We start from the raw sequence: 13,552 nt of genomic DNA on the forward strand, positions 1-13,552 counted from the left end.
TGGAGTGCCGAAAATGTTCGCGCATGCGTAAACGCTCTCTCCTATCAACGCGAGAACTTGGGTGTGCCTAATATTTTGGTCATTTTGGACATTTCTTTCTGTACGCTTTTTTCATAAGAAACAACGCATTGTTATAATTACATTGAAATTCTGTAATAAGGTGTTTTTGCACCTTATTCGGCCGGTCAGGAGGGTGTTTTTTTATTTGCCATTTGATGACGTACTGCCCGAATAATATTCATCCATCCCTCCTCGCCGCAAGGGGGCGACAAACTGCGGAGGCGAGAAAGCGGAAACGCTGCCACCGAAGAAGCGTTCACGCGCCTGCCCGTCAGGAGTGCTATGGCGGTCATCTGACTGATCCCGCTCGTTTGGGATGCCCCCTCTGTTTATTTAACTTGATTTTGCTCGTTATTGTCGAATGAATGCGGCGCTATGGTTGGCCCAGAAGAGCCATGGTAGTCGTCAATTCTGTGCTGAAGCTGCTACAGAGGCAGACGTACACCTGTCTGTCCCACCGCTATGGGCTCTACCTCTGCTTCGGAGGAATCGTCCTCATGATTGTGTCCGCTTTCCAGTTCGGCGAGGTGAAGAGCTTCTTCTCGTTTGCGTACACATTTAGCATCTGAACACGTTGGTAGAAAAAATCTATAAGCAGAATGGTATCATGTTTAAAGTTTCTGTTAATTTGGGCATGTCTGGGCGTTTGGGTTCGTACTCGGCGCAGAGGTGTCGGCCAAACGTTTGGGCGGAGGGCTTTTTGAGTAATCACGTCAAAGCAAGGGGGCGAACAGATAGAAGAAGGCTAGATTCAATCACAGAGGGGGGAATGAACAAATTGGGAACAAAGTCTTGTTGGATATCAAAAGATGGTTTGGGAACAGCTGTCGCGCCCAGGATGACATCATCAAAGTCGCGCAGCCAGACTCCCAAGCGCGCGCACATAAAAAAAAGTACTGTCGTACCTCCCAAGACGAACCTGCGTCTGACATCGTTGTTCGATGTTTTATTCCGACTCTTTGCTTTTAGCAGGCACCTTTTTAAAAGCCGGCCTCGAAATAATTCACTTCGTTGCTCTCTACTATACGAAGACTCCTTCAAAACACCGACGGAACTCGAACTTGTTTTGAAATTTCTTTATGACACAAGCAATATGACACGCTCATGAATTCAAAGAGCAGCCTGGAAGAGGAATTTTAATTTCAATCATAGCAAGGATAGAAGAAAGCTCTACACTTTCAGGTGTATACCACCACATGTTGTATTGAGTCGATTGCTTTCTACGTTCAGGTTGTGGTTGAGTGGAGCCGAGACCAGTACCACGTACTGTTTGACTCCTACAGAGACAACTTGGGTGGCAAATCATTTCAAAGCAGGTGGGCGGAATCTCATTTATTGACGCTCAAATAAGCATGTGACCTCGTCGTGTGTGAAAACTGAGCTTCCTTTGCCATTCCCATGTAGGCTCTGCCTCCCCATGCCCATCGATGTGGTGTACACGTGGGTGAATGGCACAGACGTGGCTCTGCTCAAGGAGTTGGAGGCCATGAGAGAGCAACTGGCAGATGAGCAGAGAGCTCTGAGGTAGTACAACAGAGACGGATTCTCAGTCTTGGTTGAAATATAAAAGTCTATGTGTCATTACTGTATGTAGCATCGTAGCCGTGTGTTGGAGGCCTCTTGACCGACATTTGTGTCTGCTTGTGAGTCAAGGGAGCACTGTATATTTTATTTTTAATTTTGTATTTATCCACATAGAGAACGTCTGGGGAAAAATGCAAGTGAGACAACAGAAGAACTCAAAATTAGGTAATATTGAATGTCCCTTTTCCTTTTGCTAAAGTCTGCCTTTGCTGACCGGCGTCGCGCGCACCTCTCCAGGGCCAAAGCGGAATGTTTGCTGTCTCACTGCATCTTTGCGCCCATGTTGGCGCTGGAACCCGCCCTGCCGGCCAACGCCACGGTCCAGGAGTTGCCGCAACTCTCACCTGCGCTGGCAGCCGCCAAGGAGTTGCTCCAACTCCATAAGCCCGTCCACCCGTCCACCGCCGCCTCCGTGCTGGTCTTCAATTCCCAGGCTGACGGTGGGTCCGAAACATAGCCGGCACGATAAAGCGCGGTTGACTGTACTGGGTGATGAGAAAAATAAACTGATAGGTATTTTTTTTCCCCATGCTTTTCTTCCAGCTGAGAAAGCCTACATAGATGCGTTCAAGGAAGACAAGAAATTGTCAGTGTCCAGATGTTACCTTGTGAGTTTTATATTAATTTCCTGACATGGCCTTTTGAAGGAATCCGTACTTGCATCATCGAATCCCACTTTCCGCAGACCACAGATAAAGAGGCTCCGGGTCTGATCCGCATGCAGACGCTGGCCTACCTCAGTGGTTTCCCGGGGTCCTTCAAGGAGACGGAGCAGCTGAGAGCAAAGCTGCCATCTTTTGTCACCAACAAGATGAAACGGGTGAACGCAAATCAGACCAGTCACAGTCAAGACTCTATGTTCGCCATTTGGGTCCACTTCACTTACTTAGGGTAGTAAAATAAGAGAGCAAGGGCGTAGGATGAAGTACCCTTGATAAAAATAAAAATTTAAAAAGTGGCTTAAGACGAAAATAAGCAGCAGGTGGCGTTGTTGCACCCTTCAAACCCAAATGAGCCCGTTTGCAATATATTTTCCTACCACAAGATGTCGCTGCCTGAAGATGAGCTTAATATTGACCTTTTAAGAGCAGCGGTTAATAGAAGCTTGTTTTTGCGTGTGTGAAGTGAATTGTGAGTCGGGGCCATTCCCAACCTTGAAAGAAATGAGGCGTTATCACGAGCAAGTTCTAAGGAGCTGTGGAGAGATCACTGCAGGTTTCTGGGGGGAAATTATCAAAACAAACGGCAGCCATTTTGTACTCGTCCAGCCCATTGGATGGCTTATGCAATTGATATTGTGTGCATGGACTCCCAAAAAAATAGCTGAAGAATCTGCACGATGTTTGGATGAAATCATTATGCTTGTTTCCCTTTGTGTTTTATGGGGAGGGGTGGCAGAGGAATGGCATTTCCATTCACTTTATTGGGGGCAGATGGAGTGTCATCACATCAGACCGGCAAATAATAGCCATTATCTAAGCCGCCCCCCCCCCCCCCCCGTGATGGAACTGTTTGGAGTGGAGCGGCGCCACTGGAAGGTCATCAGGATTTTTCGTGCTGTCTCCCACCTGCCCTTACCTGTTCAATCCGTTTCACCCACAAGGGGGGGGGGGGGGGATCGGTGATTGTGGACAGTGCGGTGTTTCCTGGTGCCAAGCCCATCCTGTGAAAGCGAGCTGCTGGTAAATAGAGGAGGGTTGGAGGGTTGCCGTTGTTGAGTGACGCTCCATATTTACAGCTGACGTGAGAACCAGCGCCATCGTGATGAAAGACCATCACGACACCCCACCAAGTCCTTTGTCAGAATTGGTTGTGTGTGAGTGGAACGGTTGACGCTGGCCGGCGATGAAAGCGGTCTTTGTGAGGCTGCCACGCGCTCGCTTTGTGTACACGCGTGAGCATTAGCAGGCCTAAACGGAGGACTATAATAGAGATGCAACGTGATCCGGGCCGCGCTGGCTCCCTAAGACCCGAGTAATCCTCACCTAAAAGGAGCGAGAGGAGGTGGCGGCTCGCCAGCTCATGTGAGACGCTCGATGATGGGAGTGAGGTGGCGAGCAAATGCTTTCCTGGGAATCTTAGATGTGGAAGGTGGGGGTTTATCTGTGCAGTATGTGGTGAGGATGACATCACCGAGTTTTCCAAACGAAATGCATTTGCCGGTTATATTTAGCAAATGAGCACTTAATTAGGACGACATATTGAATGTCACGTTTGGCTCAAGGAATTGCACATGATGAGTTTGAGATGGAGGTCCAACCGTTTGTCAAATGGTGTGTTCCTCAGTTTGAGTTGTATTCGGAGGCGAGCGTCGCTCTGCTTCACCTCAAAGGCCCGCAAGACTTCGCTGACCTCATGCAGAAGTCCAAGAAGAACCTGACGCTGGATGGGAAGGAGCTGACCATTAGTCCCGCCTACCTCTTCTGGGACCTGACCGCCATCTCGCAGGTAAGTCTCTCTGAATCATTCGCTTATTCTGGAATCCCGACCTCTTGATGGCATTTTTGTTGTTGGGCAGCCCAAACAGGATGAGGACGTCTCGGCCAGCCGCTTCGAGGACAACGAGGAGCTGCGCTACTCTTTGCGCTCCGTGGAGAAACACGCCCCCTGGGTGCGACACGTCTTCGTGGTCACCAATGGGCAGATTCCCTCCTGGCTCAACCTGGATAACCCCCGCGTTTCGGTCGTGGCGCATCAGGTAAGCCCCCGTAACTCGTTGAGCGCTCGTTAACCAAACGGAATCCGTTTCCAAACTGTTTCCCTTGGAACCCGCAGGAGCTCTTCTTGAACCACAGCCACCTCCCCACGTTCAGCTCGCCCGCCATCGAGAGCCACATCCACCGCATCCCGGGACTCTCGCAGAAGTTCATTTACCTCAACGATGACGTGATGTTTGGCAAAGACGTCTGGCCGGACGACTTCTACAGCCATTCGAAAGGGCAAAAGGTGGAATTTGGAGTCGAAACTGAAGAAGGAAAACATTCTGAACGGAATTTCTACCAATTTCTATTTCCCGCAGGTTTATCTCACCTGGCCCGTTCCCAATTGTGCGGAGGGCTGCCCGGGATCCTGGATCAAGGATGGCTATTGTGACAAGGCGTGCAACAACTCTGCGTGTGACTGGGACGCAGGAGACTGCACTGGTAAAGTTCCACTTGGGGATTGGAAACGTTACATGGGAATATTTGGAAGGAAGCGGGAATTTGTGCCACTTGTATTTTTCTGTCAGGTGCCGCAGAGAGCGGCAGGTTCCCCGCTGGCGTCGGCGCCGGTGGTCCCGGCGGAGCCGGCGGACAAATGTGGCAGTTTGCCGGCGGTCAGTTCGGCCTATCCGCGGCCTCGTACTGTAACCAAGGTTGCGCCACCTCCTGGCTGGCGGACAAATTCTGCGATCAAGCCTGCAACGTGCTCTCCTGCGGCTTCGACGTGGGAGACTGCGGCACGGGTGCGTTCGAGGCAAACGGCGGCGCTTCTCCTCGAGCTCGGGTCAAATTGTTGATCCGCTTTGTGCGCTCACGCCGCAGACCACTTTGGAGAGCTGCACCGCGTCACCCTGCTGAGTGACCAGACCGCTTACGTCCTCCCAGTTGGAGAGATCAGACCTTATTTCAGCTTTGAGCGGCTGGCTCACAGGTAAGGCTGCAAGAGGCCTCGAGAAATTGACGGCAACTTTCCATGAGAAATGGAATGGGGGGGATTTTGAAAATGTTTCCCGTAACATTTACAGGTTCCAATTGGACTTTAATTGGGAAAGCTTCAAACTTCTTGGCGTTTTGTCTCCTCATAGGGTTTCGGAGGCCCACGTGAGTGACAACCCGGTCGTGCGTCACACCTCCGTAGCCAACAAATGGAAGACCATCCACCTTCTGCTCCACCCCGGCCACAATGCCAGCGTGGTCCATTACAACGTCACCTTCCAAAGAGAGGACAGCACGGCGTTCACCAAGATCTTCGACGTTACCGTCGACACGCGTCCGCTTCCGCAGGTTAACAGGACGCAGGCCAGCAGGGAAAGTTCCAGCCAGAAGCCTTCCGCGACGACGGAAGCGCTCTTTTTGTTCTCGGACGTACCCGAGGACAAGAGGGCTCCCAAGATCCGGAGGAAGCAACCGGATGAACTCAAGGCCATCGTAGAAGTTCCCGCTGTCAACGAGTCGCTCTTGCCAGCTCCTGTGCGCAATGAACTCGAAAAACTGGATGAGAAACTCCTCAGAGGAGACATCACGCTGAAGGGTTACAACCTCACCAAGGCTCAACTGCTCACCGCCGACTGGGAAGAACGTGACGGGGACCAACTTGCCGTTCCGAGCGTGGCGGAGAGGCCCAAAACCCCCGAACTGCTGCGCCACATGACCAAAGTGAAGAACACCGAGTGGCAAGTGCAGCCCAATCACATCGCTCAAGTGGGGAGGAAGCTCCAGCACTTTGTCCCTGTTGACAGGGGCTTTCTACCCTGGGAGAAGAAGAAATACTTCCAAGACCTGCTGGAGGTGAGCTCACAAAAATCGAGACTGCTGTGATCACACCTCTTCACTGACTGTTTGTAACCATCCTGTTTTTTTTTCCAACAGGAAGAAGAGCACCTGAAGAGGGCGCTGACGTACGACACGGACGGCACCGCCGGCGGACGCAAGCTACGGGACACGTTTGCCGACTCGCTGCGCCACGTCAACAAGCTGCTCAACCGCCAGTTTGGCTTCGCGTCCCGCAAAGTCCCCGCACACATGCCGCATATGATTGACAGGCTGGTCATGCAGGAGCTGCAAGACACGTGAGTGTTAGCGACGGGGCCAACCGCTTTTAAGGCCGCCGCGCACCAAGCGCCGCGCCAGAACCGCTTTTCAGTACTGGATCAGAAGCGTGGAGATTTTCTCGACATGCCGCAAATTGGCTGCCGCTTCTTCATTTCCCCGCAGCTTCCCAGACGACTTTGACAAGACGTCCGGCCACCGCGTGCGCCACCCGGACGACATGCAGTTTGCCTTCTCCTACTTTTACTTCCTGATGAGCACTCAGCAGCAGCTTAACATCTCGGAGGTGTTTGATGAGGTTGACACCGACCACTCGGGCGTCCTGTCCGATCGCGAGATTCGCACTCTCGCCACGAGGATTCACGAGCTGCCGCTCAGCCTCCAGGTGGATCGACGAAACCGGTCTTTTCAAACTTTTAGTTAGTTGTTTTCTGTTGGTGATGGACGGAAGTAAGACGCATTCTTTCTCTTTATTCTTTTGGCCTTTGCAGGATCTGACGAGCTTGGAGCAGATGTTGATCAACTGCTCCAAGACGCTCCCGAGGAACCTGAGTCAGCTGCACCTGGCTAACCCCACACAGGAGTCCTACTACGACCAAAGCATGGTGAACACCTCAAGCCGGACGCAAATCTCGATTCTCCGCTTTTCCTCGTCACATTGTGGAATGTGTTTCCCAGCCGCCAGTCACGAAAGGCCTCATCGTGCACTGCACGCCCGTCTTGGACCGCATTCGCAAAGCTTTCGTGGACCAGAACAAGTACAAGTGAGACGTCCGGAAGCAACGCCGGCACACTTGAACCACTCTCCCGATTTTAAGAATTGACCACTTGCGCAGGTTTGAGATCAAGGGCGAGGAGGACATCGCCTTCAAGATGGTCCGCACCAACGTGTCGCACGTGGTGGGCCAGTTGGACGACATCAGGAAGAATCCCAGGTGCCGTCCGTCCCCATGCGGTTTCCCGTTGATGTCGCTAGCTAAAGACCCTCGCTTTCCCCCGCAGGAAGTTCATCTGTCTGAACGACAACATTGACCACGCCCACAAGGATGCCGCCACCGTGAAGGCCGTGCTGAGGGACTTCTACGACTCCATGTTCCCGCTGCCGTCCCAGTTCGAACTGCCCAGGGAATACCGCAACCGCTTCCTGCACATGGACGAGCTCAAGGAATGGTAGGTCATTTCCACCGCAAGAAATTGATTAGAAACCTTTGATGGCCGACATTGTCATTGGATGGCAGGCGTGAATGTCTAAATTGAGTTCAAGCCAAGACCCTCCCAGGACGGGAGCATGTCTGATTTTGAAATGCCGTGTAAGGAATTGAATTGTTGATCAAAAAAAAAATCTGGAAGGAGGAGTTAAATATCACCACCTGCTTAAAGCAACGGACGATGTTACACTTTTACCAGTTTTTTGGACGGAGAGAAGATTTGAACATTTCACCTCAAATAAATAAGTCGGAGACCACGTTGAGTTGTCGGAACACAGACGTCAACGCCCCGGGTCGTGAAAGCGCCCTACCCGGTGGAGGTAATCAATACGTCTCTCGGCGCCCGTGGCGGCACGCCAGCTGCTAATAATGGCAGCATCGTAACATCAAAAGCAGCCAAGTGGCTGTCAGCACGCTGGGCCAAGTGTTGCCAACTTGTCACCATGGGGATCCCAGGAGAGGGAGGGGGTAAGGGGGGGGGATTCATGTCCAAAGAGCCACGCTTCTTCTTCAAGGGAGGCGGGGGGGTGTTCCAGTGTCAGGGCTCACTCAGAGACTTTAAAATTAGACGAGCCCCCCCTCAGATGGTCGTGGTAAGCTGAGCCTTTCGTCACCTGCTGGAGTGTCTTTTGAGTGAAGCGCCGTCACCTCTGGATGCCTCGGCGTTGCATCACCGTCTTTGCTTTTGTTCATCCACTTAACGTGTCTCCTAATGGAACTTCTCCCTCGCCCCCACCCCAACAGGCGAGTCTACCGGGACAAGCTGAAGTTCTGGACCCACTGTGTCCTGGTGACACTGGTGGCTTTCACCGTCATGTCCTTCTTCGCCGAACAGGTCAGTGGCCTCCGTGTCTTCCGCGTCCTCCGTTTCTGTGGTTCGCGCCTTCCGCGCGCCCAAATGCCCAATCAGGCGGCTCGCCCGTCTCATATGTGACGAACAGTGCCAGAACCTGAGTCCGCTGAAACCAAAGACCCTCCACCCCCCGCCCTTCGTCTGCCTCCTCCTTTGGGAGGACTCGATGACTGTGAGAGTCAGATTGCGTGTTCTCCACCGATTTTGACGCCCCCCCAAACTAAAGCCCCGAACACATCAGTTTTGACTTGATGTTGTGATCGCAGCAGTTTGCGGTGTCTCTCCTGAGCCAGAGAGGTTAACAGTTACGCTGACCGTAAGACATTCCCATTGCTAACCCCCCACCCAGCCCTTAGCAACCTTAACGCTTGATATCTTCATCAAAACACATTCCGAGAGGTCCGCAGCTATCACATTGGTCTCGTCGCGTACTCCCATTTTCTCACAGCTGATCCAACTAAAGCGCAAGCTATTCCCCCGACGCCAAATGGCCAAGGATGACAACCCCGAGAGAGTATGAACCAGGAAGGCGTCGTCCTCACGAGCAGCAGCAGCAGCAGCAGCACCTCCTCCGTCCTGTTTGCTAGATTTTTTTTTTCCATTTGGCGAAAAAAAAGCTAAACTAGTGATGAAGCCCATGATTTTTTTTTTCATGGTTTCTAACTCAACACTCCTGAGGTCCTCTACATAAACTCAGTTTTGTTTTTATTCTCGAGGCCGTGCGCCGAAACATAAAAATGGTTTGCCTGGTGTTCCCAAAGCAAAATTTTCTTTTGCCATCGTGATGGGAACTGTCGGACATTTTACCGCCCACTTTGTTTTAATGGAATTGTATGAAAATGAATCGTTAATTTAAGTCATTGTTGATTGTGTCTTCAGCAATATGCGATCGAGAAGTGCCTTCTTTGTTCATTCCGATACTTTTTTTGACAAATGCTGTTTGTGAAAATCTCATCTACCAATGTGCATGCGTCCGTGCGTGGATTCAATGAGCCTTCCTTGAATCAGAGTGTTTCGCGCCCGCTTTCCTCTTCATCGTCTGCATATAGGTGTCTCCGTGGGACTCGGCAGACTCACTCTAATGTCTGAAATTCAGACACCTCGGCTCTTAACTTATTTTTGGGATTGTGACGTGGCCGTGGAGACCGAGCGCTTGATCACGTGTGTCGCCGCCCTTTAAAAAGTCAGTTGCTATGGTTCTTGCGATTGAAATAAATTGTGTTTGGCCGGGTTCATCTGTCTCTCTCTGCTGTTTGCGAAAGCACGGCGACAAGACAAAGGCATGAAAAATAATTGTCTTTATTACAAACTCATGCTCCCTCCCACACACACGCATTAGTGAATAAAAAAATTTCAGGACAGTTTTGTTAGTGAACAGTGAAAAATCGGTTGTACATTTCAATTCGTAGTTTGTCATGGAAACAGAAAGTCCAATGTTACTTTCCAGAGTACAAACCAGTAAAGCGGTACCACGGAAGAAGAAGAAACCCCTTTCATCACTGGAAACCTGAATAATAAGCATATTATAGTCGCTGGAGGAGAAACGTATCAATCTGTCGAAAAGAGGAAAGCTTCTGTATTGCAGATCTTGTGTACAAAAATGTGTACAAAGTTGTTTTGCATGATTAACTTTTTTTTTTATAACAACAAAATGAATTAAGGCTCTGTCAGCTGTATTGTATACAATAACAACATTCATTTTTTTAGCCCTTAAGGGAGAAGTCAGAAAGCAGAACAAATGGCGATGACATGAAAAGTAACGCTTCACATCGCCTGCTGACCAAAACACCTCGTCCCCACCCCCTATAGAATCCCCGATTGATCGCATTCAGTCACATTTATTGAACAAATTAAAAAAATAGTTTTTTTTTTTAATAACTTTGGTATGTCAGATGAGTTTTTGTTTGTTTTGGAGCATTACTTTGGTGGGCAAGGTTTTTTGTGTGGTTTTTTTTTTTTTAGGCAGTGGTGGTCACTTGGTCAAGGCATGGGGTGCAGGGTGTTGTCTCGTCCTCGTCTGCTTTCAGGAGCGGGGAGAGATCGGCGTCTCCCTCCGCCTCCTCCCGCCGGGCAAGCTGTCAGTCGCGGTGGGCGGGGCCGGGCGGCGTGATGCTGAAGACGCGAATGCGCAAGTGGCCGGCAATCTGGTGGCATACACCCGTGCAGTAGCGCGTCAGGTCCACCAGGGAGAGCACCTAGAAGCCATGGAGTTTGTATTCATTGAAACTGAAGCTTTGACAATGCTCCCTTTTGACTCATTATAAAAGTGCAATACTAGGAACTGACCATGGCGATCCAGAGGACAATGTACTCGTCGACGAAGCTGTTGAAGTACTGGTTGAGGAAGAGGAGGCCTGGGCCGATGAAGGCAGTGTCTGGGAGGTGAAGCTCACTCTTTGTCATGTGCGCCACCTGTGCGGGTGCAGGGTCGGAAATGTTCTTTTCAAAATATCCCAATTAAATATCCCACCAGATCATCAGGAACTGTACAACGAGGCGCTCTAAAATCAGCGCAAAGACCCTGACTGTTGCATTACACTTTGATAAGTTCCCCTCACTCCTCCACTTCACAGAGTTCCCATCGCTCCTCTTCCATTCACACGCGATGGCCGACAACGAGGCGCTCTAAAGCGGCTATGCCGGCAGACTGTCCGAAGGAAAGGTACTTTTTCGGGTTGTAGGCATCGTTGACTCACTGCAATTTTTCATCAACTTGCTACAAACATGTACAATGTATTTGGAAACAAGTCCTTGATGTCACTTTACAGCACGTGTGCAATTTCAAGACTAGATTTCTGAGGACTCAAAATGTCCCCCGCCTGCAGAACCCACCACAAGCTTGTTGGAGATCTTGGCGATGACCATGCCAAAGGCGAGTAGGTAGAGGCAGGGGTGGTTCTCAAACAGCCGACTGGATGACTTCTTGAAGATGATGAAGGCCAGCGTGAGGACGAGGCTGATGTGTAAACCGGGGCTCAACACGCTTGTGTCCTGCGCAACACCAATGTTTTATTTCTTTGTGCGGCGTGACATCTCTTGAGGTGACTCGGCACAGCTTACAGCCACGGTGGAGCCGTTTTTGCCCACGCCGCCATTGAGAATGACGTGGAAGTAGTTGTGGCAGGAGTAGAGGGCCCCGACGACGATGCCCACGATAGGGAAGATGTACAGCTTCAGTCCAATGAGAGGCAACTTTAAAGCGACACACAGATTGAAGAACTTGTTTGTGACGATATTTCAGTTTAATAACGAGGGACGGACATCTTTCTACAGCTGCCATGCTGCTTGGCGGAAACAAAATTCACCAAGGCGGTTGAGTTACCGTGGTTTGCCAAACGCTCACCCCACCGAATGCGGACATCAGGTACATGGTGATGATGGCAAACTGCACCTCGGTTACGTCAACCCTGCCAAGAGAGAAAGCGAAGGTTGGGCTGGATGAGCGCGGGTCGGCGTGCGCCCTCTTGGGGGACTCACAGGCCAAAGCGGAGGGTTCCGGACACGTAGGTCTGCCAGTGGGCGCAGAAGAACATGAACATCCCGATGAAGCCGCAGAAGAATATCCAGTGGGGGGATCGGCCGATGCCGCAGGAGATGCAGGTTCCCACGGCGACAAACACTGCAGCGAGACGATGCGATATCGCCGTTAACAACAATGTGGAAAACTTTACAGGGTTTGCAGAGAGCACCTGTGGAGACGGCGTCACAGCCGTGGTCGAAGAGCTCGCCGAGGGGCGAGCTGGTGTTGGTCCTGCGGGCCTGCTTGCCATCGATGGCATCCAGAGACTGGTACACGAACAGGCCCAGAGCACTCAGGATGAAGACCCACGCTGGAGCCTGAAGGTGAGATGCGACACTTAAAGAAGCAGAACGATACTCAGTTGAACGCAGACTTCCAATGAGGGCGAAAAAACCCTCATGTATTGTTTTAGGAGAAAAGCATTGAAGTGCATTTTTATAAATTAACTGAAGCCCCACCCCTCGAAAGAAAAGCAAAGTCTTCAAACTTACATTGAAAGAATAAAGTAGCACTTGCTCTAAATTGGAAAACATGGAATTACAAAGTGTATTTTTCCCCAGAAATTCAACACTTCAACCACCTCGTTGAGTTAAAAAAAACATTTGGATGTGCAAGACTTTTTTTATTGGACAGCGGGGATAAATACAATCAGAAAAATGTATGCAACGTGGTGTTTGCAGCTTAATGAGTGAATAATCAATGCAGATGGGCGTGCAAACAGATAAAATGTGGACTTTGTGTGAGTTGTAAACAAGAAACGTGATTAACACAACAAGCAGGCTGGACTGGTCCAGCGCGTGTAGTTTACCGACAGGAAAGGTGCTGGCAGATTGGTGACGTCAGCTGAGGTGACAGATCTCAATCGATCGATCGGTCGGTTGACGGACGCAAACAAATAAATATATGTCTCAGATCCTATAACCGAAAGATTAAGCTATTGAAGCACCAGTCGAGGCTCGTTTACCTTTGCTTATCCGTAGCAACTATTGAATCCCGTAATTAAACGCAACGAGAAGCGAATTCCCCATTGTGCTGATTTGCCACTGTTAATAAGTTCTGCAAACGAGTGACATCAAACCGAAGTAATCAAATAACATTAAATCGCTTAAAGCCCTAACCTGATTTCGCGAGCGAGTGTCGGTGTAGAAACTTTGTCCAAGGTCGTCTCAACTTACCTCCTCCGTAGCTTTGGGGCAAAAAAACACGAGCAGGAGCGTGGACACGATGTTGACCAGCAGGCCGACGATGGTGAGCGTATTCGGTGCGACCCACGTCGGGATTTGCTGGACCAGCCAGTTCCAGTAGATCTGGCACGGCGGCTCCAGCAGGGAGCGACCCGAGGCGCTGTACTTGTGATCCTCCAGCCGCTTGAGCTGCGCGCTTGACAGCGGCTCCGGCCACAGGAAATGGGCCATCGTTTCTCCTCGAAATAGACCGTGACGAATTCCCGCAGGCTGCCAGGAAAAGAGGCTTAGATTCGGCTACCTTATCTCGGCCAAGCCCAAAACATAGCAGCGCATTTGGCCTGTAGAGGGAGGCGAATGTGCTTAGGGCATTTGCAAGGCGGAACCAACCG

General features: G+C 50.6%; 2 protein-coding genes across 3 annotated transcripts; one reads left to right on the forward strand and one right to left on the reverse strand.

Moving 5' to 3' along the window:
- Positions 1-249: 249 nt before the first annotated feature.
- Positions 250-9,689, forward strand: gnptab (N-acetylglucosamine-1-phosphate transferase subunits alpha and beta). Of its 2 annotated transcripts, XM_052055422.1 has the most exons (22): positions 251-587; positions 1,291-1,376; positions 1,465-1,584; positions 1,759-1,809; positions 1,882-2,084; positions 2,188-2,252; positions 2,330-2,464; positions 3,931-4,092; positions 4,163-4,342; positions 4,420-4,590; positions 4,664-4,787; positions 4,874-5,089; positions 5,169-5,277; positions 5,432-6,134; positions 6,216-6,415; positions 6,561-6,780; positions 6,887-7,000; positions 7,074-7,159; positions 7,232-7,330; positions 7,398-7,565; positions 8,348-8,438; positions 8,905-9,689. In XM_052055422.1, the coding sequence occupies exons 1-22, from the start codon at positions 426-428 to the stop codon at positions 8,974-8,976; spliced, it is 3,537 nt and encodes a 1,178-aa protein (XP_051911382.1). In that variant the 5' UTR covers positions 251-425; the 3' UTR covers positions 8,977-9,689. The 2 variants fall into 2 exon arrangements, with proteins under 2 accessions (XP_051911381.1, XP_051911382.1); XM_052055421.1 differs by lacking the exon at positions 8,905-9,689 and having other exon boundaries at positions 250-587; positions 8,348-8,669.
- Positions 9,690-9,742: 53 nt separating this feature from the next.
- Positions 9,743-13,551, reverse strand: chpt1 (choline phosphotransferase 1). The gene is made up of 8 exons (XM_052055434.1): positions 13,152-13,551; positions 12,146-12,293; positions 11,934-12,075; positions 11,779-11,863; positions 11,517-11,648; positions 11,289-11,447; positions 10,743-10,868; positions 9,743-10,651 (listed from the first exon to the last, which is right to left on the reverse strand). Exons 1-8 carry the CDS (start codon positions 13,389-13,391, stop codon positions 10,535-10,537), a joined length of 1,149 nt encoding a protein of 382 aa, XP_051911394.1. The 5' UTR covers positions 13,392-13,551; the 3' UTR covers positions 9,743-10,534.
- Between the last annotated feature and the right edge of the window lies 1 nt (position 13,552).

Source organism: Hippocampus zosterae, chromosome 21 (genome assembly GCF_025434085.1).
Source record: "Hippocampus zosterae strain Florida chromosome 21, ASM2543408v3, whole genome shotgun sequence".
Taxonomy (NCBI): Eukaryota; Metazoa; Chordata; class Actinopteri; order Syngnathiformes; family Syngnathidae; genus Hippocampus; species Hippocampus zosterae.